Source organism: Typopeltis vanoorti, chromosome 19, assembly GCF_054136105.1.
Source record: "Typopeltis vanoorti isolate ZY-2024b chromosome 19, IOZ_Tvanoo_1.0, whole genome shotgun sequence".
NCBI lineage: Eukaryota > Metazoa > Arthropoda > Arachnida > Uropygi > Thelyphonidae > Typopeltis > Typopeltis vanoorti.
In genome coordinates, this window is record NC_143567.1 from 44,628,605 (window position 1) to 44,646,392 (window position 17,788).

The following is a 17,788-nucleotide window of genomic DNA, read 5'->3' on the forward strand; positions in this document are numbered from 1 at the left end:
AAGACTGGAAGATCCTGCTCAAGAGAAGACTCACCCCGTCTTAGACGAAAGAGAAGAAGAGATCCACCCGTTCTTGAATTTTCTTTAACCAACTTTTCCAATACTTTTACCATCACTCCCGAGATGGTGATTGGTCTGTAATTAACTACCGGTTTTAGAGCCACCTTTATGCAAAGGAACTACTTTGCCTTCCTTCCACTCCCTAGAGACCATACCAAAGTTCAAACTTAAGTTAAATATCCAAGTAAAAGGCATTAACAATTCCTTTGCACATTCGCGCAACACCCGAGCTGATATTCCATCTAAACCTACAGCAGTGTTTGCATTTAAATTTTGCAATATACTAAATACCTCTGATTTTTTACCTTCAGTTCTCACATTATTAATTGCTACAGATACAGAGATATCCTCACTTGGGTGATAGACTTTTGAAAAGTGATTACTCAGTAACTCTACTATTACATCTGAATTTGTCACCTCAATACCAGCAGCACCCACTAAAGTTATTCTTCCGAAGTCATTCTTTACTTTACTTCCTTTACTTCCCATATCGTGGAAGAACTCTTTGGGATTACCCTTGATCTCCTTGGCTAAGGTCTTCTCATAATCTGATTTAGCTTTTCTTACTATGCTGGTAACCTTCCTAGCTTGAGCCTTGTACTGCTCATGGGTTTACTGATCGTCTTTCTCCTTGTAAATTCTCCATAACATTTTCTTTTTTTGCAGATCAAGCTTGATACTACTACTACTCATCCATCTAATGCCTACCTTGTTTGTCTTCCTGACCATGGGGACACAATCTGATATTGCCTTCCTCAGATACCTGCTGATTTTATCCCATGCACTGCTAATATCTTTCCCCTGCAATATGTTCTGCCATGGAACGGCTGCAAGCTCACTCCGAAGCTTGTTATAATTGCCTAACCTGTAGTTCCGTATATACCCCTTTTTAAGAGAGAAATCCACAAATTTTGCAACCTCCCAAGTCAATACCACATGATCGCTCTCACCAGTTGGAGGTAACGAGGACACCTTACTTATGCATATATCCTCCGAACCAATACTCAGTCAATCTGGCCTTGCAGAGCATGTTTTTGGATACAGCCCACAGGAGATCTGGAGAAAAACCACCATGCTCCACCATAGTAAATTCAAAATAAGAAAGACTGTTTTTTGAATCTGCTGTAGCACTCAGAAATCAACCGAATTGAAATAAATATGGTTGTATAAACCTTCCCAAAATTTGGGAAACTTTAATTATCAGAAATTCTGCATTACATCCTAGGCCACCTAGAAACACCCATAGAGCACACACTACCTAGATAGGACTTTAGAGTCACCCTCGTATTTAGCTTAGTATTGTATTGTATTTGAGTGTGTTGTTACAAAAAGTTATTCGTAATCCCTGAAGATGTCTCAGTGACTGAGACGAAATATTGGAAGCATTAAAATTAGTTTTAGTCCTTTCCCAGTGCTGAAGATATTCCATTAAACTTCCAACATGATGTCCTCACAGCACTTAAGGGACTGGGTCCAAATCTTGCTGTGGTGCCCGTCTAGCATCTGGTGTGGCCCTGGCATTTCACTCTTGAACTCAGTCACTGCTTGAAGGAAAGTGAATGTCCATTGGTAGCTCCTTAGTGGATGGGGAGCTCTAGTGGCAAACAAAAATCCTTCTCAGAATGAATTCCTTAATCCTCATGTTTATCAGGGGCCCTCAACAAGCCCCACCAGGTTCGTAAACCATATTATCATCAACAGAAAACCAGAGTAAGAAACAAAAATCATCAGAAGCTGCAGTAAATACACCACTGTTCTTAATCTTCCACTCAGGTGAATGTCCAATTGGAAAATTGTCACCCTTCATCATCTGGAAGGGTTTGGAATGGTTGGCCGGATCTCCGAAATCTGTAAAGAAACTGCATTCAGGAGATATTCTTATTGAAGCAGCTACAGCAACACAATCAGAAAAATTACTCTGTGCAACATCTGTTGGGGGGAATACCAGTTATGGTTCCCACAACCCTTTTCTAGATGTATAATATGAGAGTTGAACCTCCTCTTTTTTCCCGATGAAGAGATATGCTATGCTCTGACCTCAAGGAGTAAAGAGTGACAACTATAAGAAGACTCTGGATATGTAGGGATGGGCATCTGAATCCCACCAGCAACTTCATACTTACTTGCAATAAACCAAACCAACATGTATCAGGGCAGGATATCTCAACCAGTAAAGCTCTATATTCCAAACCCCTTATGATGCTTTAAATGCCAGAAATATGGTCATTCTCAAACTACCTGTACTAGCTCTGCCACCTGTGCATGATGTGGCAGTAAAGATCACGATAATTAAATACTCCAAGAGCAAAACACCAAAATGCTCTAATTACGAGGGAGAATACCCAGCATATTCCCGAACATGCCCAAGGTTGAAGGATGAGAAGGAAATCCGAAAAATAAAAACAGAGCAATGTGTTACTTATCAGGAAGTGAAGAGGAAATATACCACAAAAAGTGGGCAATATCTGATAAACACTGTTATGCCAAGAAGGTAGCTATAAAAATAAAAAAAAAAGTTTCAATAGGGATCAAAATCTATATGTCAGTCCCACCACAATTATAACATTCCTGAATGTGAGATGATGGCTTCCCTTCTCCTTTGGACGAATGAAGGAGACCAGTTGGTATGAACTCCCTCCTGAGGAACATGTCAAAGGTAGTCCTGCTACATGACCATAAAAATGATATTGGAACATGCCTCGAGATCCTCTAATAGATACTGTCTTGAGGTGGAATGGATATCACTGCCCACATCAGAAGACAATTTGTGTGCATTTTTGTCTCAGATGTGGTATTCATTCTGATCAAGAACTGATACACGAGAAGCCAAGTGTTTGTGACTAGTATTTAGTAACAATGTCAGTTCCCTTTCTCACACATGTCAGTTGTGAGACAAGTGACATCAAACAATGAAGATCATACATACTCTATCTTCACCTTTTGGGATACTGATAGATGTTCTTTGCTTTGTTTATAAAGGGCATTGATAAGATCAAAACTTGATTATTGGTTTCAAGTCTATGCTTCCCTCAGGGAAAGTGCACTGTGATGGCTAGACCCTGTTCACCATCAATCCATCAGAATTGTAACTGAAGCATTTTGCACTTCACCTATTCCTAGTCTGTACATCTAAGCAAATAAACCACCTTTGTCACTTCAACGTCAACAGCCATTTCTGTTACATGCAACAAAAATAAAATCCTTGCCAGACCACCCATATGGCCAACTATTTTCCACCCATGATGGTAGAATATATATGACACTTGACAAACTGCCATAAAACCCTTTGGTTTGCAAATAAAAGCCCTCTTACTCTAGAGATAGTGGTTCAGACACCACCAAACACAATACTACAATGACACTCTTACATATCAGCATGTAGCTTTTTTTTTTTTTCAACAGTTCTTCAAAGCTAATAGAATTGAATACTCTGATTTTGTGCCTGTTCTACACAGATGGTTCAAAATGTGAGAACTTCTTCTGTCTTTTCAGATAACTGCATATACCTACAGAAATCCCACTGGGGTGTAACACCTTTACAGCTGAGCTGTATACAGTAGAGATTGCACTAAAATACATCGGATTGATCTCTACCAAAGGTACATAATATATTCAGACTCACAAAGTTCTCTTCAGGCAATAAAAAGTCTAGAGCAACAAAAACAGTCTAGTGCTCTGTCGAATTCATCACCTCTTTCAATTATTGAAGCTACACTTGGATGTATACTTCTGTTGGATTCCAAGCCATATTGGGGATTCCAAGCCATCAAGGGAGACGAGGTAGCAGATAATGCAGCTAGGTCAGTCCATTACTCAAACATTCACCTTCTCCCTTTACCATATACTGATTATTGGCAGATTTTCAGACAAAAATTTCTATCCCAGTGGCAGTCATCTTAGAATAGAGAGATTAATAATAAGCTCTAAATAATAATAATATCCAAATAAGCCTGAAATTAAACTGTGGCAGTCTAGTCTGCACAGGGAACCGAGGATGTTGTACTTGCTCAACTCCACATAAGTCATAGCCATCTCACTCACTCCTTCCTGTTGAAGTGACTGCAACCTCAATTATGATGCTCATTCAGTTCATTAAAGAGCTCTGATCATATGATTACAGATAACCATTCTCTTTATCTAATGTGACCCCCTTTTGATTTTTTGATATGATAAATGAATATTTGAATATGTTCATGTTGATGTTCAGAGGAGAAAATACAATGCTAGGAATAATAATTAACTAAATTTATATAGCTGTTAAATTATTAGACCATTATTCTACCTTGATCACCAAGATCTGACAGACACAAAAATATAGATTACACACACACACACACACTAAGCACATGCATGCATGTAAGCACAGCAGCATGAAGGAAAACACAGACTGTGTATAAAAAGGCAGTATCTTACAGTCTTAACTAACATCAATGACTGCAGTGATGAGATCTTGCAGAAAGTCTCAAGATAGTATCCTAGATTTTGGGTATTCTCAGGCAACCAAATTTGGAGAATGTTGTAGTGCTTTGGCGAATGCTAGAAATAGTTGCTTAGATTTAAATCTGCACCTGTATGAAAGAAAGTTCTCTCCCTTCCCCATTGGATCTGGTGATTTGTATCCATGACATGGCTCTGCCACCCTAGAACAGCTATAATGTAGATAATGAGCATAGTTTCTGTGTTCTTCCCAATGGATATTGGTTGTTCTTTCAATTTGTCCAACATATCTTAGTTTGAAAGAGCAATGAATACTGTTGGAGAGGATGTTTTGTTGAGTAGATGAGCATCTCATTTTTGGTATGGCTTGAAAGAGATCTCTATGGTATACCTTTTAAGAATGTACAGAACTTCACATTGGCACTTTTATCTGGTACATCTAAGCCTCTTATGCTGTTTGTGCCATCTCAGATCCCAGTTATAAGGACTTCATTTCTTTACCATATTTCAGTGGGACATCATAAAGACATCATAAGACCATGCCTTACTTCATGTAATATATATATATATCTGTTATATTATTCTGTAGACTGGTCCCTCCTCTTCTTTCTTTGCTTCTTTCTCCTCTCCTTGCTCCTTCCCCCTGATGCTATTAGAGTATTCGAGGGCTAGGGGTGAGTCTTTCCTATCTTGCTAAGTCATTTCGTCTTATGCAGCCACCGAAGGAGGCAAGCTAGTCTCAATAGGTGCCGGTCCCAAGCCCGGATAAATGCGAGGGTTGATGTCAGGAAGGGCATCCGGTCGGAAAACTTCAGTGCCAACTCAAACTACGATTATGAGTCGAAGAGAAAATCATATACAGGGTGTTCGGGATAAATTTGACATATTTATAATTAATTATATTTTTCCGTAAGTTACATGTATTAACACACACTTCTCTTCATTTAAAAGTTTGGACCCTTCTTCATTCATATACAAGATGTCAGAAAGGATGGATAGCTGGAACCCACCTGAATCATGGAAGAGAATAACTTGTATCATGATGATTCGTGCCCGCCATCAAAATAAGGATATTACGACTGCTGCCCAATGCTCCCTGAATACAGTAAAAACAATCAGGCATGAACTAGAGACTTGCAATGGTGACTACGAGGATGTAGCAAGAAGAAAGATCCCTAGCAGACGATCTGATTGCGTTCGTACAGCAGAATTCCTCGCAAATCTGCAGGAACAGGTGTTGAAGAACCCTGGCATTGGAATTCGGGCTTTGTTCGTGGAGTTGCTAACTGTAGTCAAGCCCTGGATAACAAGGGTAGCCAATGGTAGGCCGTATGTATGGCAGCAGGATTCGGCCCCTTGCCACACCTCTGGGAAAAGTCAAAAATGGTTGTCTGAAAATTTCTACGACTTCACCAGTCCAAATGTTTGGCCTCCAAACTCCCCAGACCTTAACCCCATGGATTATTTTGTATGGGGCGCAGTTGAAAAAGACACCAATCGCACTTCCAGTAATACAAAAGCCCAGTTAATGGATAAAATTAAAACAGTTTTTGCGGCCCTTCCCAGGGAGACTGTAGCATCAGCTTGTTCGAGGTTCCGAAGCAGAATTGAAGCTGTGATCGATGCTAATGGTGGTTATTTTGAGTAAATCTTGTTGATAGTATTGTAATTAACTCTGCCTGTAATGTTTTTTTGTCAATTCATTAAATTTAATAGATACAAAGAAGATTTTCTTTTTCCTTACGAAACTGTCAAATTTATCCCGAACACCCTGTATAAGGGCTAGGGCGTACCCCTTAAGCGACGCGCAGCCACATCGCCCTACAGCTGTGAGAAGTGGACGAGGGCTACCGCATCAAGGGCGGGTGCGGTTAAAGAAGCAAGCCCAGCAGGTGGAGAGGATGTTGCGAATGGGAACACTGAATGTTGGAAGCATGACTGGAAGGGGAAGAGAGGTGGCAGACATGATGAGGAAGAGGAAGTTGGACATTTTATGTGTGCAGGAGACAAGGTGGAAAGGGGGAAAGGCAAAGGAACTGGGAGATGGATATAAATTGTTCTACTTTGGAGCGAATAACGAGGGAAGAAATGGTGTAGGAATTGTGGTGTGTGGCAGAATGAAGGGTGAAGTACTGGACGTGGGTAGAAGGAACGACAGGATCATGCGAATGAAATTGAGTCTTGGAGAAGAGCGGGTGGTCGTATTATGTGTATATGCCCCACAAGTTGGTTGTACAGCAGAGGAAAAAGATGAGTTCTGGAACGTGTTAGATGAAGAAATGAGGGAATTGGAAGAAAATGAGATGGTGATTGTCGGAGGAGACTTGAACGGGCACATAGGAAGACAGAATAGAGACTGTGAAAGGGTGCATGGTGGCCACGGAGTGGGAATGATGAACCAGGAAGGAGAGAGGGTTGTGGACTTTGCAGTAGCGTTTGATCTGGCAATTGTGAACTCGTTTTTCTTCAAGAGGGAAGAACATTTGATAACATTTAGAAGTGGTAACAACAGCTCACAAATTGACTACATTTTGACTAGAAGAAAACATCGTAAGGTTGTGACAAATTATAAAGTAATTCCAACAGATCAAGTAGCACAACAACACCGACTGCTGTGCGCAGACTTTAAAATAAGATCGAAGATAAGAACTTCTGGTTGCCATGGGATGAAGACAATTAAGTGGTTTCGCTTAAAAGAGGAGAGAGTGTTAGAGAGGATTTCGGATGGACTGGAAAGTGTACAAGATTGGTGGAAACATAATTCAAAAGTAATCCTGAGCTGTGCAATCGAGGTGCATGGTGAGACATCTGGAAAGATTAGAGAGCAGAAGGAGGATTGGTGGTGGAATAATGATGTACAAGTGGCAGTGACAGCTAAGAGGAAGGCAAAGCAGAAGTGGGATGAGTCAAGAGTGGAAGAGGACAGAGAGGTGTACAAAGAGAGAAAGCAAGAAGCCAAGAGTGGAAGAGGACAGAGAGGTGTACAAAGAGAGAAAGCAAGAAGCCAAGAGAGTTGTGGCACAGGCGAAGGCCATGGCATATCAAGATCTGTATGATCAATTAGAAACAAAGGAAGGACAGAGAAAAATTTACCAACTAGCGAAATGTAGAAATAAAGCAGTTAAGGACATTTTACATGTGAGGCAGATCAGAGATGCTGAAGGAAGAGTATTATGGAGGGATGTGGGCATAAGAAACAGATGGAAAATATACTTTGAGGGACTTTTGAATGAGGAATATGCAAGGACTCACAGAGGAGATGGGCAGCCTTCTGAGGGGATGGTGCAGAACATCAGTAGAATGGAAGTGACGGAGGCCATGAAGAGGATGAGGAATGGAAAAGCGGTGGGCCCCGACAGAATTCCAGTGGAGGCATGGAAGGCACTAGGGGAAGAGGGAATTTACCTGCTGTGGGACCTGTTGATGAAAGTTTGCCAACAGGAAAATATACCCGAGGAATGAAGGGAGAGTACTCTTGTTCCCATCTACAAGGGTAAAGGGGATGCACAAGACTGTAAAAATTACAGAGGAATAAAGTTGATGTCCCACATAATGAAGATCCAGGAAAGGGTTCTTGATGGTAGATTAAGGGAGGAGGTGGAGATTGCAAAGGAACAATTTGGCTTCATGCCTCGTAGATCAACAACAGATGCTATCTTTGGGTTATGACAGATAATGGTAAAATATCGAGAGAAACAAAGGGAGCTACATCTGGTATTTATTGATCTGGAGAAAGCATATGATAGAGTGCCAAGGCAAGAAGTCTGGAGGTGTCTGAGGGAGAAGAAGGTGCCGGAGAAATATGTCAGGTTGGTGCGGGAAATGTACAGAAATGTGAAGACAAGTGTTCGGACCTGTTTGGGACAGACAGAAAGTTTTCAAGTAACAGTTGGCTTGCATCAAGGGTCAGCATTAAGTCCGTTTCTGTTTAATATTGTGATGGAGGTGGTAACAGAGGAGGTGAGAGAAGATGCACCTTGGACAATGTTGTATGCAGATGACATCTTGCTGTGTGTAGATTCAAGAGAAGAAGCAGAAACTAAACTGGAAAGATGGAGAAAAGTACTGGAAGAGAGAGGTATGAGACTGAGCAGAAGTAAGACAGAGTATATGTGTTGCGCAGTGGGCGGTGGCCAGGAGACAGATCTGGAGCTGGAAGGAAATGTCATCAGGAAGGCGAGAGACTTTAGATACTTAGGTTCAACAGTGGAAGAAGATGGAGGAGCTGAGATGGAAGTGGGATGCAGGATACAAGCGGGTTGGAGGAACTGGAGGGAGATGGCTGGAGTGTTATGCGATAAGAGGGTGCCGATCAATCTGAAAGGCAAAATTTATAGGACAGTAGTGAGGCCAGCTATGACATATGCTATAGAAACTGTGGCCCTGAGGAAAAATAACATCAGCAGGATGGAAGTAGCAGAGATGAGAATGCTTAGGTGGATGTGCGGTGTGACCAGAAAGGATCATCTGAGAAATGACTATGTCAGGGGAACAGTGAAAGTTACGAACTTAGGAGCGAAAATACAGGAGGCAAGGTTGAGATGGTTTGGTCATGTGATGAGAAGGGAGGACGAATATGTGGGAAGAAGGGTCATGCAGATGGATGTGCAAGGAAGGCGGAAGCGTGGGCGGCCAAAGATGAGATGGAGGGAGCTGGTAGAAGAGGACTTGAAGATGAAGAACTTGGATGTGGTGACAGCCCAAGACAGGAAGGTGTGGAGGAGACTCATAACAAACAGTGACCCCACTTAAGTGGGAGAAGCTGTAGAAGAAGAAGAAGATCATAAAGTATGGATTGCATATAAGAAGATGTACACATTAGTCCTCTTTAAACAAGTTGAAACACTTTAAAGCCTTTTATGAACAAGACAATGTTTCTTTCCAGAAATTATCTTAGAACCTATAGAATCTACTGTTCCTGTGTCAAGGTTTATATTAATTAGAATGGGAGAGGTTTACAAAATTTGGAAAGGTGAATACTGTACCAATATTGCCTACTAATAAAGAAATAGTCAGATCTCTCTGCTTGTGTACCTATGGAACATCACGAAATGGACTGGTCTTCATTTTCCCAGTATCTTACTATATTATGATATTATTTAGATATTTATTTCAAGTTTGTTTCTTGTAGAGAAAGAGATTGGCATAAATGGATATAAGTAGTGAGAACCGTTCCCACTACTTAAAAGGATTTCCTTAAGTATTAATTTTATATCTTTTGCTACCTGCTTACAAATTGCTTAAGACAGTGGTTTTAAAGTATGTTCAGTCTTTTACAAATTCTGATTTTATTTATATTTATTTATTTTTCTATTTCATTTTTCTAGATCTCTTGAATTTAAAACCTCTACCAGTGACATCATTAAACAATTCCCAGTATGAGATGTTATATAATTTTACTCATTTTAATCCTATCCAAACTCAATTATTTCATACCTTATATCATACGGATACCAATGTTCTTTTGGGTGCACCTACAGGATCTGGCAAAACTATTGCTGCAGAAATCGCAATGTTTCGTATTTTTCAAAAATATCCGGATACTAAGGTAAGTTGTAGGTTTATTAAATGGCTCTGCTGTATCATGGAATTTGGGTTATATGATTAAAAAAAAACTGCTAATCTTTTGGGGTATAATCTTAGTAATAATATTCCTTTGCAAATCAGATATTGCTACCTGCCATTGCTGTTTTGAAAGGAGGAAGCAAGCAAGTTTTGGATGTGTGTGTGTGCCCGTGCAAAAACGTGACATTAATGCAGTGTTTTACAAACAGTATATAACACACTGTGCAATGATCAATACTGGACTGGACTTTTTTTTTTGGAGAGCCAGAAAGTGTATATCAAGGAGGAAGGAAAAAAATTTGTATCCTGCTTCCAAAAATGTTTGCAGTGCAATATATACACAGTTTCATTAATTCATATCTGTGGTAGAAAAATTAAAATTTAATCGAATTCCTTATATGTCTCCAGAGGTGTACCAAGAGATGAACTGCATGAAAAATTTACATTATTATTAACTTTCTATCAACATTTTTCCTCCAAATTTGTCTTATTTGTCAAAACTTCAATATATTCAGATTTTATATTTTGGTCTTCCACTGAGTCTTTTTTCCTGCCATCCTAGCATCAGACTTGTTTTGCTAACCTTTCTTCTCCAATTCTATTTAAGTGACCATACCACTGATTATTTCTGCTCACACATTCCTGAATACTAACAATGTCAAGTTCCACCTAATATCCTCATTTTTAATAATGATTCTGCTTTTGATGCCATCTGTTCATTCTACTAATTTTTCTCAAACTCTCATCTTTGTGGTCTCTAGTCCTTGATCAAGTGTTTTGATTCTGACGTAGCTCTCAGATCCATAAGTTAAAACTGGCTTAAACACTGTCTTGTGCATTGTTAGTTTTGTGTTTTAATTTCTCTAATTAGTCCATATAAAGTTATTATTTGACTCAACATGATACCTGCTTTGTTTTGTAACAAAGGTCGATTGCTGCGCCCTTGTATTTTCTTTATATATACTTTATTATATATATATCTTGTTATCTTGATATGCAATATCTTATCTCTTATATCTTATCAACACTATATTTCCTAGTTAGCAATATTCCTTTAACATAATATTTTATCTTAATACTTTCATCAGATATTTATTTAATTGAAGACTGCGCCTCTGAAATTCCCCTATAGGCAAAAGAAAGCTTTAATACCCTAGTAGATCAAATAATCACTTATATCCAAATTTAGCCAAGGTTTGCAGTCATGGGAAAAATTACTCTCCTATGCTTGCTTCCTCGAATATCACTACTAATCATTGAGGTTCTGCTATCAGGTCCGAATAGTGTTTTTTTGGATCAGTGCATTGCATAAGATTGAATCGGACAACTATTTTTTTTTATCAACAATAACAATAAGTTTCATTCCTGGTTCAATAATTGTACATATCACATGGAATCACAAGATTCATTTATGAAAGGTAATTCTTAGTCTCTCTCAATCACTCAACTTGGTTTCTAGCATATTCTTTCGCACTTACTTAGTTAGACTTTCAGCAAGCATACTTTATATTGCAACTATCAGTAAGTTATACACATAACATGAATACGTAAGGTGTGCTTGACATTCCTAGGTTAGCATCAATCAAAATACAACACACATGTATACAAATATATCTCTCAGAATCGCATTCCTTTCAAGTACTTAAGCATAATCTAGGCAATTATATTTATACAATCCACCTCATTGAGCTTCAAACATTCCAATGATATGATAGCAGGAACATACTCTATCACAAAATTCAATCATAAGTACACATATAGTTAATCAAGGAAATTTCAATAGCTCAATATTTTCTCCAAGGGGAATTAACTGCATGCTCATGCTTCACTCATTATCAATTACACACATTTACAAAAAAATGTTAACACTCTAAATACTATCTCCTTAAACTAGACAATTTAACAGTTCGATAGGGAATTCTTTCTTAAATCACAAACAATTATTGAATAAATAGACTCGCATGGGTCTCTTCCTATCTTGCATTTGTCTTCCATCTTTTTTTCCTTTTTCCGGTGCTTGAGGGGGGGTTTCTCTCCTCCGTTCCGTGTTTTGGAATTCTCCTCGAAGCGTTATGGGGCACCGATGAATAGTCGCGGCAGCTGGCGAGATATAAGGTAGGTTTTTCTGACATTTTGAACTGCCCGGCGAAGGATTTTCTGCGAAGGTCAGGTTGTGCACTTACTCAACTTCAGGACCGATATAGCAAGATTTCTCCTTAACTTATCGCCTCCCGATATCGTCGGCTGTGACCGGAACGACTATAGGTGGACAGGTCTCTGTCTTCCCCACCGGAACTTGTGGCACTTCTGGTCCTCGATCTCTCGTGGATGGATCACTCAGGATGAAGAAAAGGAAGCCCTTCTCATCTCCAAACCAAACCTTTTAAACACCAGAGTCCCTGCACTTTGAACTAAGTTTTTGGGACCCTTAGCGTCTCCGCGCGAGTCTTGCGAGTAGTTTTGAGAACCCTGGATAATGTTTCTCAAATATTTGCCGACAATCTTACTTCCTCCCTTTACCACCTTAATCCTGCCTACGGGCCTTTCCTTTTGATTCGCACCACGCCCTTTCAATATTGACCTTCGAGGTCACCTGCAACGGGTCTTGCGAACAATTTTCAAAAGACATGCCGAATTTTGGGCGATCCTCTTGGTTTCAATACTTCTACATCCCTTCTTAAACAATGAGCGAGTTAATTCCCTATTGGCTTATTTTGCTCTTTATACAAATAACTTTACATAGATGGTTAAAATATACATTTTTACAAGGAAAAATTTGGGTGAATTCCTACTGTAAAAAGTCGATGTTTTTAGATAATTTATTTTGGCAACATCGAATTTTTACAGTTTATTCTGTTATCTGTTTCCATATGTAATTTGCCACCTGCACAGGAAACTCATGCCTAACTAGCTGAAATATTTTACTTATTCTGTAGGTTCTCTGTTCAGATTGATAATGTTCCTGTCTAAATTCATAATCTTAGTTCTCTTGCTCATTTGTAGGCTGTATTTGTTACAGCAGTTATTCAGTTTAGTTAGGAAATCATAAGCTTATACTGCACTTATTTAAGAGTATAACATCAATTGTATATTATAAAAAGCTATGATCACTATATCTAATTTTGATATAAAGTTAATGTCACTTCATGTTATTCCTATAGATGATGATGAATAACAGTAGAAATACTGTGCACACTTGATGTTACGTCAAACCATCTTTCTGCATATTCTTCAATTCTGACTGTGACTTAAAATACAGACTGTATTGTTTGGTCATTGTCCCATTTAAACCATATAATTGCAGTGTTTTGAACAGATTTTCTCTTGTAACTTTGTCATGTGCCTTTTACATATCTTACTTATTATTATTTATTATTATTATTATTATTATTATTATTATTACGGGTATCTCCATGCAGTCAGTAGACTCATCGCGGGAGACCCAAACTAGCAAAACAATATCTGTCATATCTCTTTTTGAATTCATTTACAGACGAAGAGCTCACAACTAAGTCAGGCAATGAATTCCACTCATTCACCACCCTCCAGGCAAAAAACCTTGTTCTGATACCTTTGTTAACCACACTCTTCTTTAATTTCCAGAGATGACCTCTTGTTCTTCCATCACTTTCACACAGCAGAAACATTTCCCCTGCATCAATCCTATAAAAACCTTTTAGTAATTTGAATGTTTCTATCATATCCCCTCTTCTTCGCCTATCAACCAATCTCTGCAATCCACAAGCTCTCAATCTATCAATGTAGGGAGCATTTTTTATATCACTCACCAACTTGGTCACTCTTCTCTGAACCCTCTCCACAGCCTCCTCATCTCCAAGGAATCCAGGTGACCAGACCTGAGCACAGTAATCCAAATGTGGAAGTATCAATGCTTTATAAAGGGGAATAATAACCTCTTTATCTCTGGATGTCAGTGTGTTCCTCAACAACCAAGTAATCCTATGTGCAATCTTGGACACCTTAGCAATGTGTCCTCTGAACTTCATCTCCCTATCTACCAATACCCCTAAGTCCCTAGCCTCATCAATCTCTTGGAGTACCTTTCCATCGATGTAGTACACAGCTGGTAATCTTTTAATCCCAAAATGCATGACTTTACACTTTTCCACATTGAACTGACATCCATTTTCTTTTGCCCATTTTACCAGCTTATTTAAATCCTCCTGCAAACTTTCAACATCAGCTTGATTTTTTATTGCACTACACAACTTTGCATCATCAGCAAACAACTGAATATCTCCCTTTAAGCCGTTTCCTATATCATTTATATACAAATTAAACAACATTGGCCCAAGCACAGAGCCCTGAGGCACACCACTGGTCACCTGCCTCATTCTGGACTCGGCTCCTCCATACACCACCTTATGGTATCTCTCCCTGAGCCATTCTCCTATCCATATCACCAATTTAATATCCATTCCCATCTGCTCCAATTTGCGTAACAGTGTTCTATGGGGTATCCTGTCAAAAGCCTTAGAATTAAATTTGACATCAGCAAATTCAAAGTTTAAAGTACTTGCTGAAACCTTGCAACCTGCCTTTAATTTACAAGTGTCATTTTGAATGTTAGTATGAGAATGTATGAGATTTTCATATTCCATAATCAGTTTAGTAATTTTCAGATTCCCATGTAATGAAGCTAAAAATCAACTTGCCATCATTAATGTGCTCGTTGTAAACCTTTGTAGAGTCCTGTAGCTATATCAAATATTTTTCTTGTGATATGAGAGATGTATAATACAGATTTCAGTATGCGATAGAACAAAAAATGATTTTTCTCGCATAATAGTACAGTATATTCCACAAGAACTATTGACTGGCCACAAGATGAAAGAAAATATGAATATGATTTTGCTTATCTTTATTTATTTTAACAATGTCATCTGTGTATTGTTTTCACTGGTTCATTCCAAGAGTTGCAGTTTTTTTTTATTTATATTTTTTTATGTGATTCCTACCCACAAAGAAAGTTTTTTTTTTTTTCTCAGAAATTCTGCTCTAGGAGTCCAAACATGAAACTTTTTCAAGCTACTTCTGGCTTCTAATAAGCAGGTCAGTGGCCTCACACAGGGAACAAAATTTATCTCCCACCTAATGATATTCACAAATATCCATACAGTCTTTTGGATGGATAGCAGGTATGTTAATTACTTGACCAACCACCTCGGCATTTGGGTTCATTCAGCATTCTTCATTATTCATTTTAGTCAGTTAAAAAGGGGCAGTACACACCCTGAAAATTTGTATGTGCTAATCATGCTAAGAATGTGTAGTATTTTTTGCCATTATAAATGTTCAGCCATGGATATGTTTGTAAAGAAAGTTATGCTGCACATTTATCTTCTGAAAGATGTCAAGAAGAAAATCATTAATACAAAAATTAATATATATTAAGTGTTGTTGTGTTGCATGTCAATTTTAGTTTTCTATACAGATTTTATGCTAGTATTCAATGCATTGAGATTTTTTTTCCTTTTACTGCATTTACTATGCATCTAGCAAGCTTAAATGTGTGAGAGAGAACATTGGATTAATTGTGTGATACTCTTACATCATTATTAATGAAGAGGGAAATATAATATATGTAAAAAAAATTTCTTTTTACATTTTTTTTAATAAATCATACATAATTAAGAATTTTGGGAGCTTTAATGTCTATCAGCTGATATACTTCACTGGTTTTCAACAGATAACATTCATTTTTGAAACTTCATGCAACTTACAAAGATTACCATTTGTCAGTATTGCCCTCATTTCTTGCACTCTCAAAAAAAAAAATAAATAAATAAATAAAAGTGTGGTTTACGAGAAGCCTTGTATTTATGTCATGTAAATAGTTTGGAGTTTTGCAATCAAATAATTCATTGAAAAAACTGTTGCTTGCTTTACTAAGTATTAGAACTGAGTTCCTGACTTTACACTTGTTGGTATGTTTTCCTGCTTAGAAACTATTGCAGACTTCTTACTGAATGGAAATTATCTGTTCAGTAACAATGAGCATTGTCTTAACTACTTTCTTTGTTAATGATAGTATGAGCAATACCATTCAATTTAGTTATCAACACATGTATTTGATGGGCTGTTAACAGCGTTTTGAGACGTAAGCAATGAGTGTGACATGAAATATTTTAATTGCAAAACTCAAAGCATAAACATTAAATTCTTTGAATTGTATATAACAAGTGTTTTTATTGATTTAATTATTTATTTATTTTTATAAATAATTTATTTATTTATAAAAATAAACTGATTAAGATTCATTAACAAAATTGAATAAAATAAACATTGTAAATGCCATCATCATGAAATTCATGATAAGCAGATCAAACTAAATCCAAAAGAGATTTTTTCACTATGTAGCAAGTAAAAGGAAAAATGAATATGGAAGGATGACCTTAATCAGTGTTGATGGTAAAAGGTGAAAGAACATAAGAAACGGTTGAGCTGCTAAACAATCACTTTTGCAAAGCTGTATTATCCAAATGGAGACTTTGCAGTTACTCATATGACAGAGGCTCATGTGAGAATTGAAGTAGACAAACTGGCAGTACTTAGCATATTGAAAAATACCACCATGAATACAGCAGTAGGACTGGATATGTCGGCCTGTGTGCTATGAGGATGTGCATGAATGGCAGTGCCTCTGACAAAGAAGTTGTTTAATTTTCAGCTCTGGCAAGGTTCCAAAGGAGTGGAAAGAGGATAAGGTAGTTCCATTATGAAGAGGTGGTGCCAAGACAAAATTGACAAATTACAGACCAATTAGTATCGCAGGAGTATTGAAAAAAGTTGGTTAAAGGTAAGATTCAGAAATGGATGGATAGAAATATGGTACTTAGGGGAGAAGCATGATTTAGTTAAAGGTCATGGGAATATGAATAAATTAATAAGATCCTGCCTTAGTAATTTATGCACATTTTCACATTCACACTAGAATTGTCACAATTGTTGTATGGAAAGCAAAGTCTGAGTATGAAAAGAAACTGGCTCTGCATGCTAAAGACAACCCACACGAATTCTGTCAATATGCTGCAAGTAAAAGAAAGAATGAATGTGAAAGACTAAATGCAGATGGCATGAGGATTACAGATGCAAAAGAGGTTGTTCAACTAATGAGTGCCCATTTTGTTAAAAGCTATCAACTTAGTGTACGTGACATTGAGCTCACTGTTACCTCTTCACCAGATGAAGAAACGCAGGTGTATGAGGATGAGATATTAGAGCTGTTGCACAAACTGAATAAGAATTCAGCAATAGGATTGATGGGATATCAGCACGTGTGCTAAAAGAGTGTTCAGCTGAACTGGCCATTCCTTTGACCAGGCTGTTTAATATGAGTCTCAGAACAGGAAAGATTCTGCAGGAATGGAAGGAATGTATGGTAATTCCATTGTACAAGGGTGTTGCAAAGACCAAAGTATTCAACTATCGACCAGTTAGTATCTCAGGAGTGGTGGTGAAGATTTTGGAAAGATTGGTTAGGGCTCACATTCAGAAATGGGTTGACAGTGAATCTCTATTTTGCAGTGAGCAACATGGGTTTACTAAGGGAAGGTAATGTTTTAGCAACTTGCTCACATTCTATAACAATGTTGCCATTGAATTGACAAGGGGAATGGATACACCATGATACTTTTGGATTTTGCTAAAGCTTTTAACAGAATACAGCATGGTAGACCATTGCATAAATTTGAGAATATGGATT

General features: G+C 38.0%; 1 protein-coding gene across 4 annotated transcripts in view; it reads left to right on the plus strand.

Moving 5' to 3' along the window:
- Positions 1-17,788, plus strand: part of obe (activating signal cointegrator 1 complex subunit obelus) — a 596,544-nt gene that overhangs the window by 353,136 nt on the left and 225,620 nt on the right. For all 4 annotated transcript variants that reach the window (XM_090409638.1, XM_090409636.1, XM_090409637.1 and 1 more), the window contains one exon: positions 9,825-10,045. In XM_090409638.1, the coding sequence (XP_090265764.1) occupies positions 9,825-10,045 (221 nt within the window). The remainder of the gene's footprint in view (positions 1-9,824; positions 10,046-17,788) is intronic.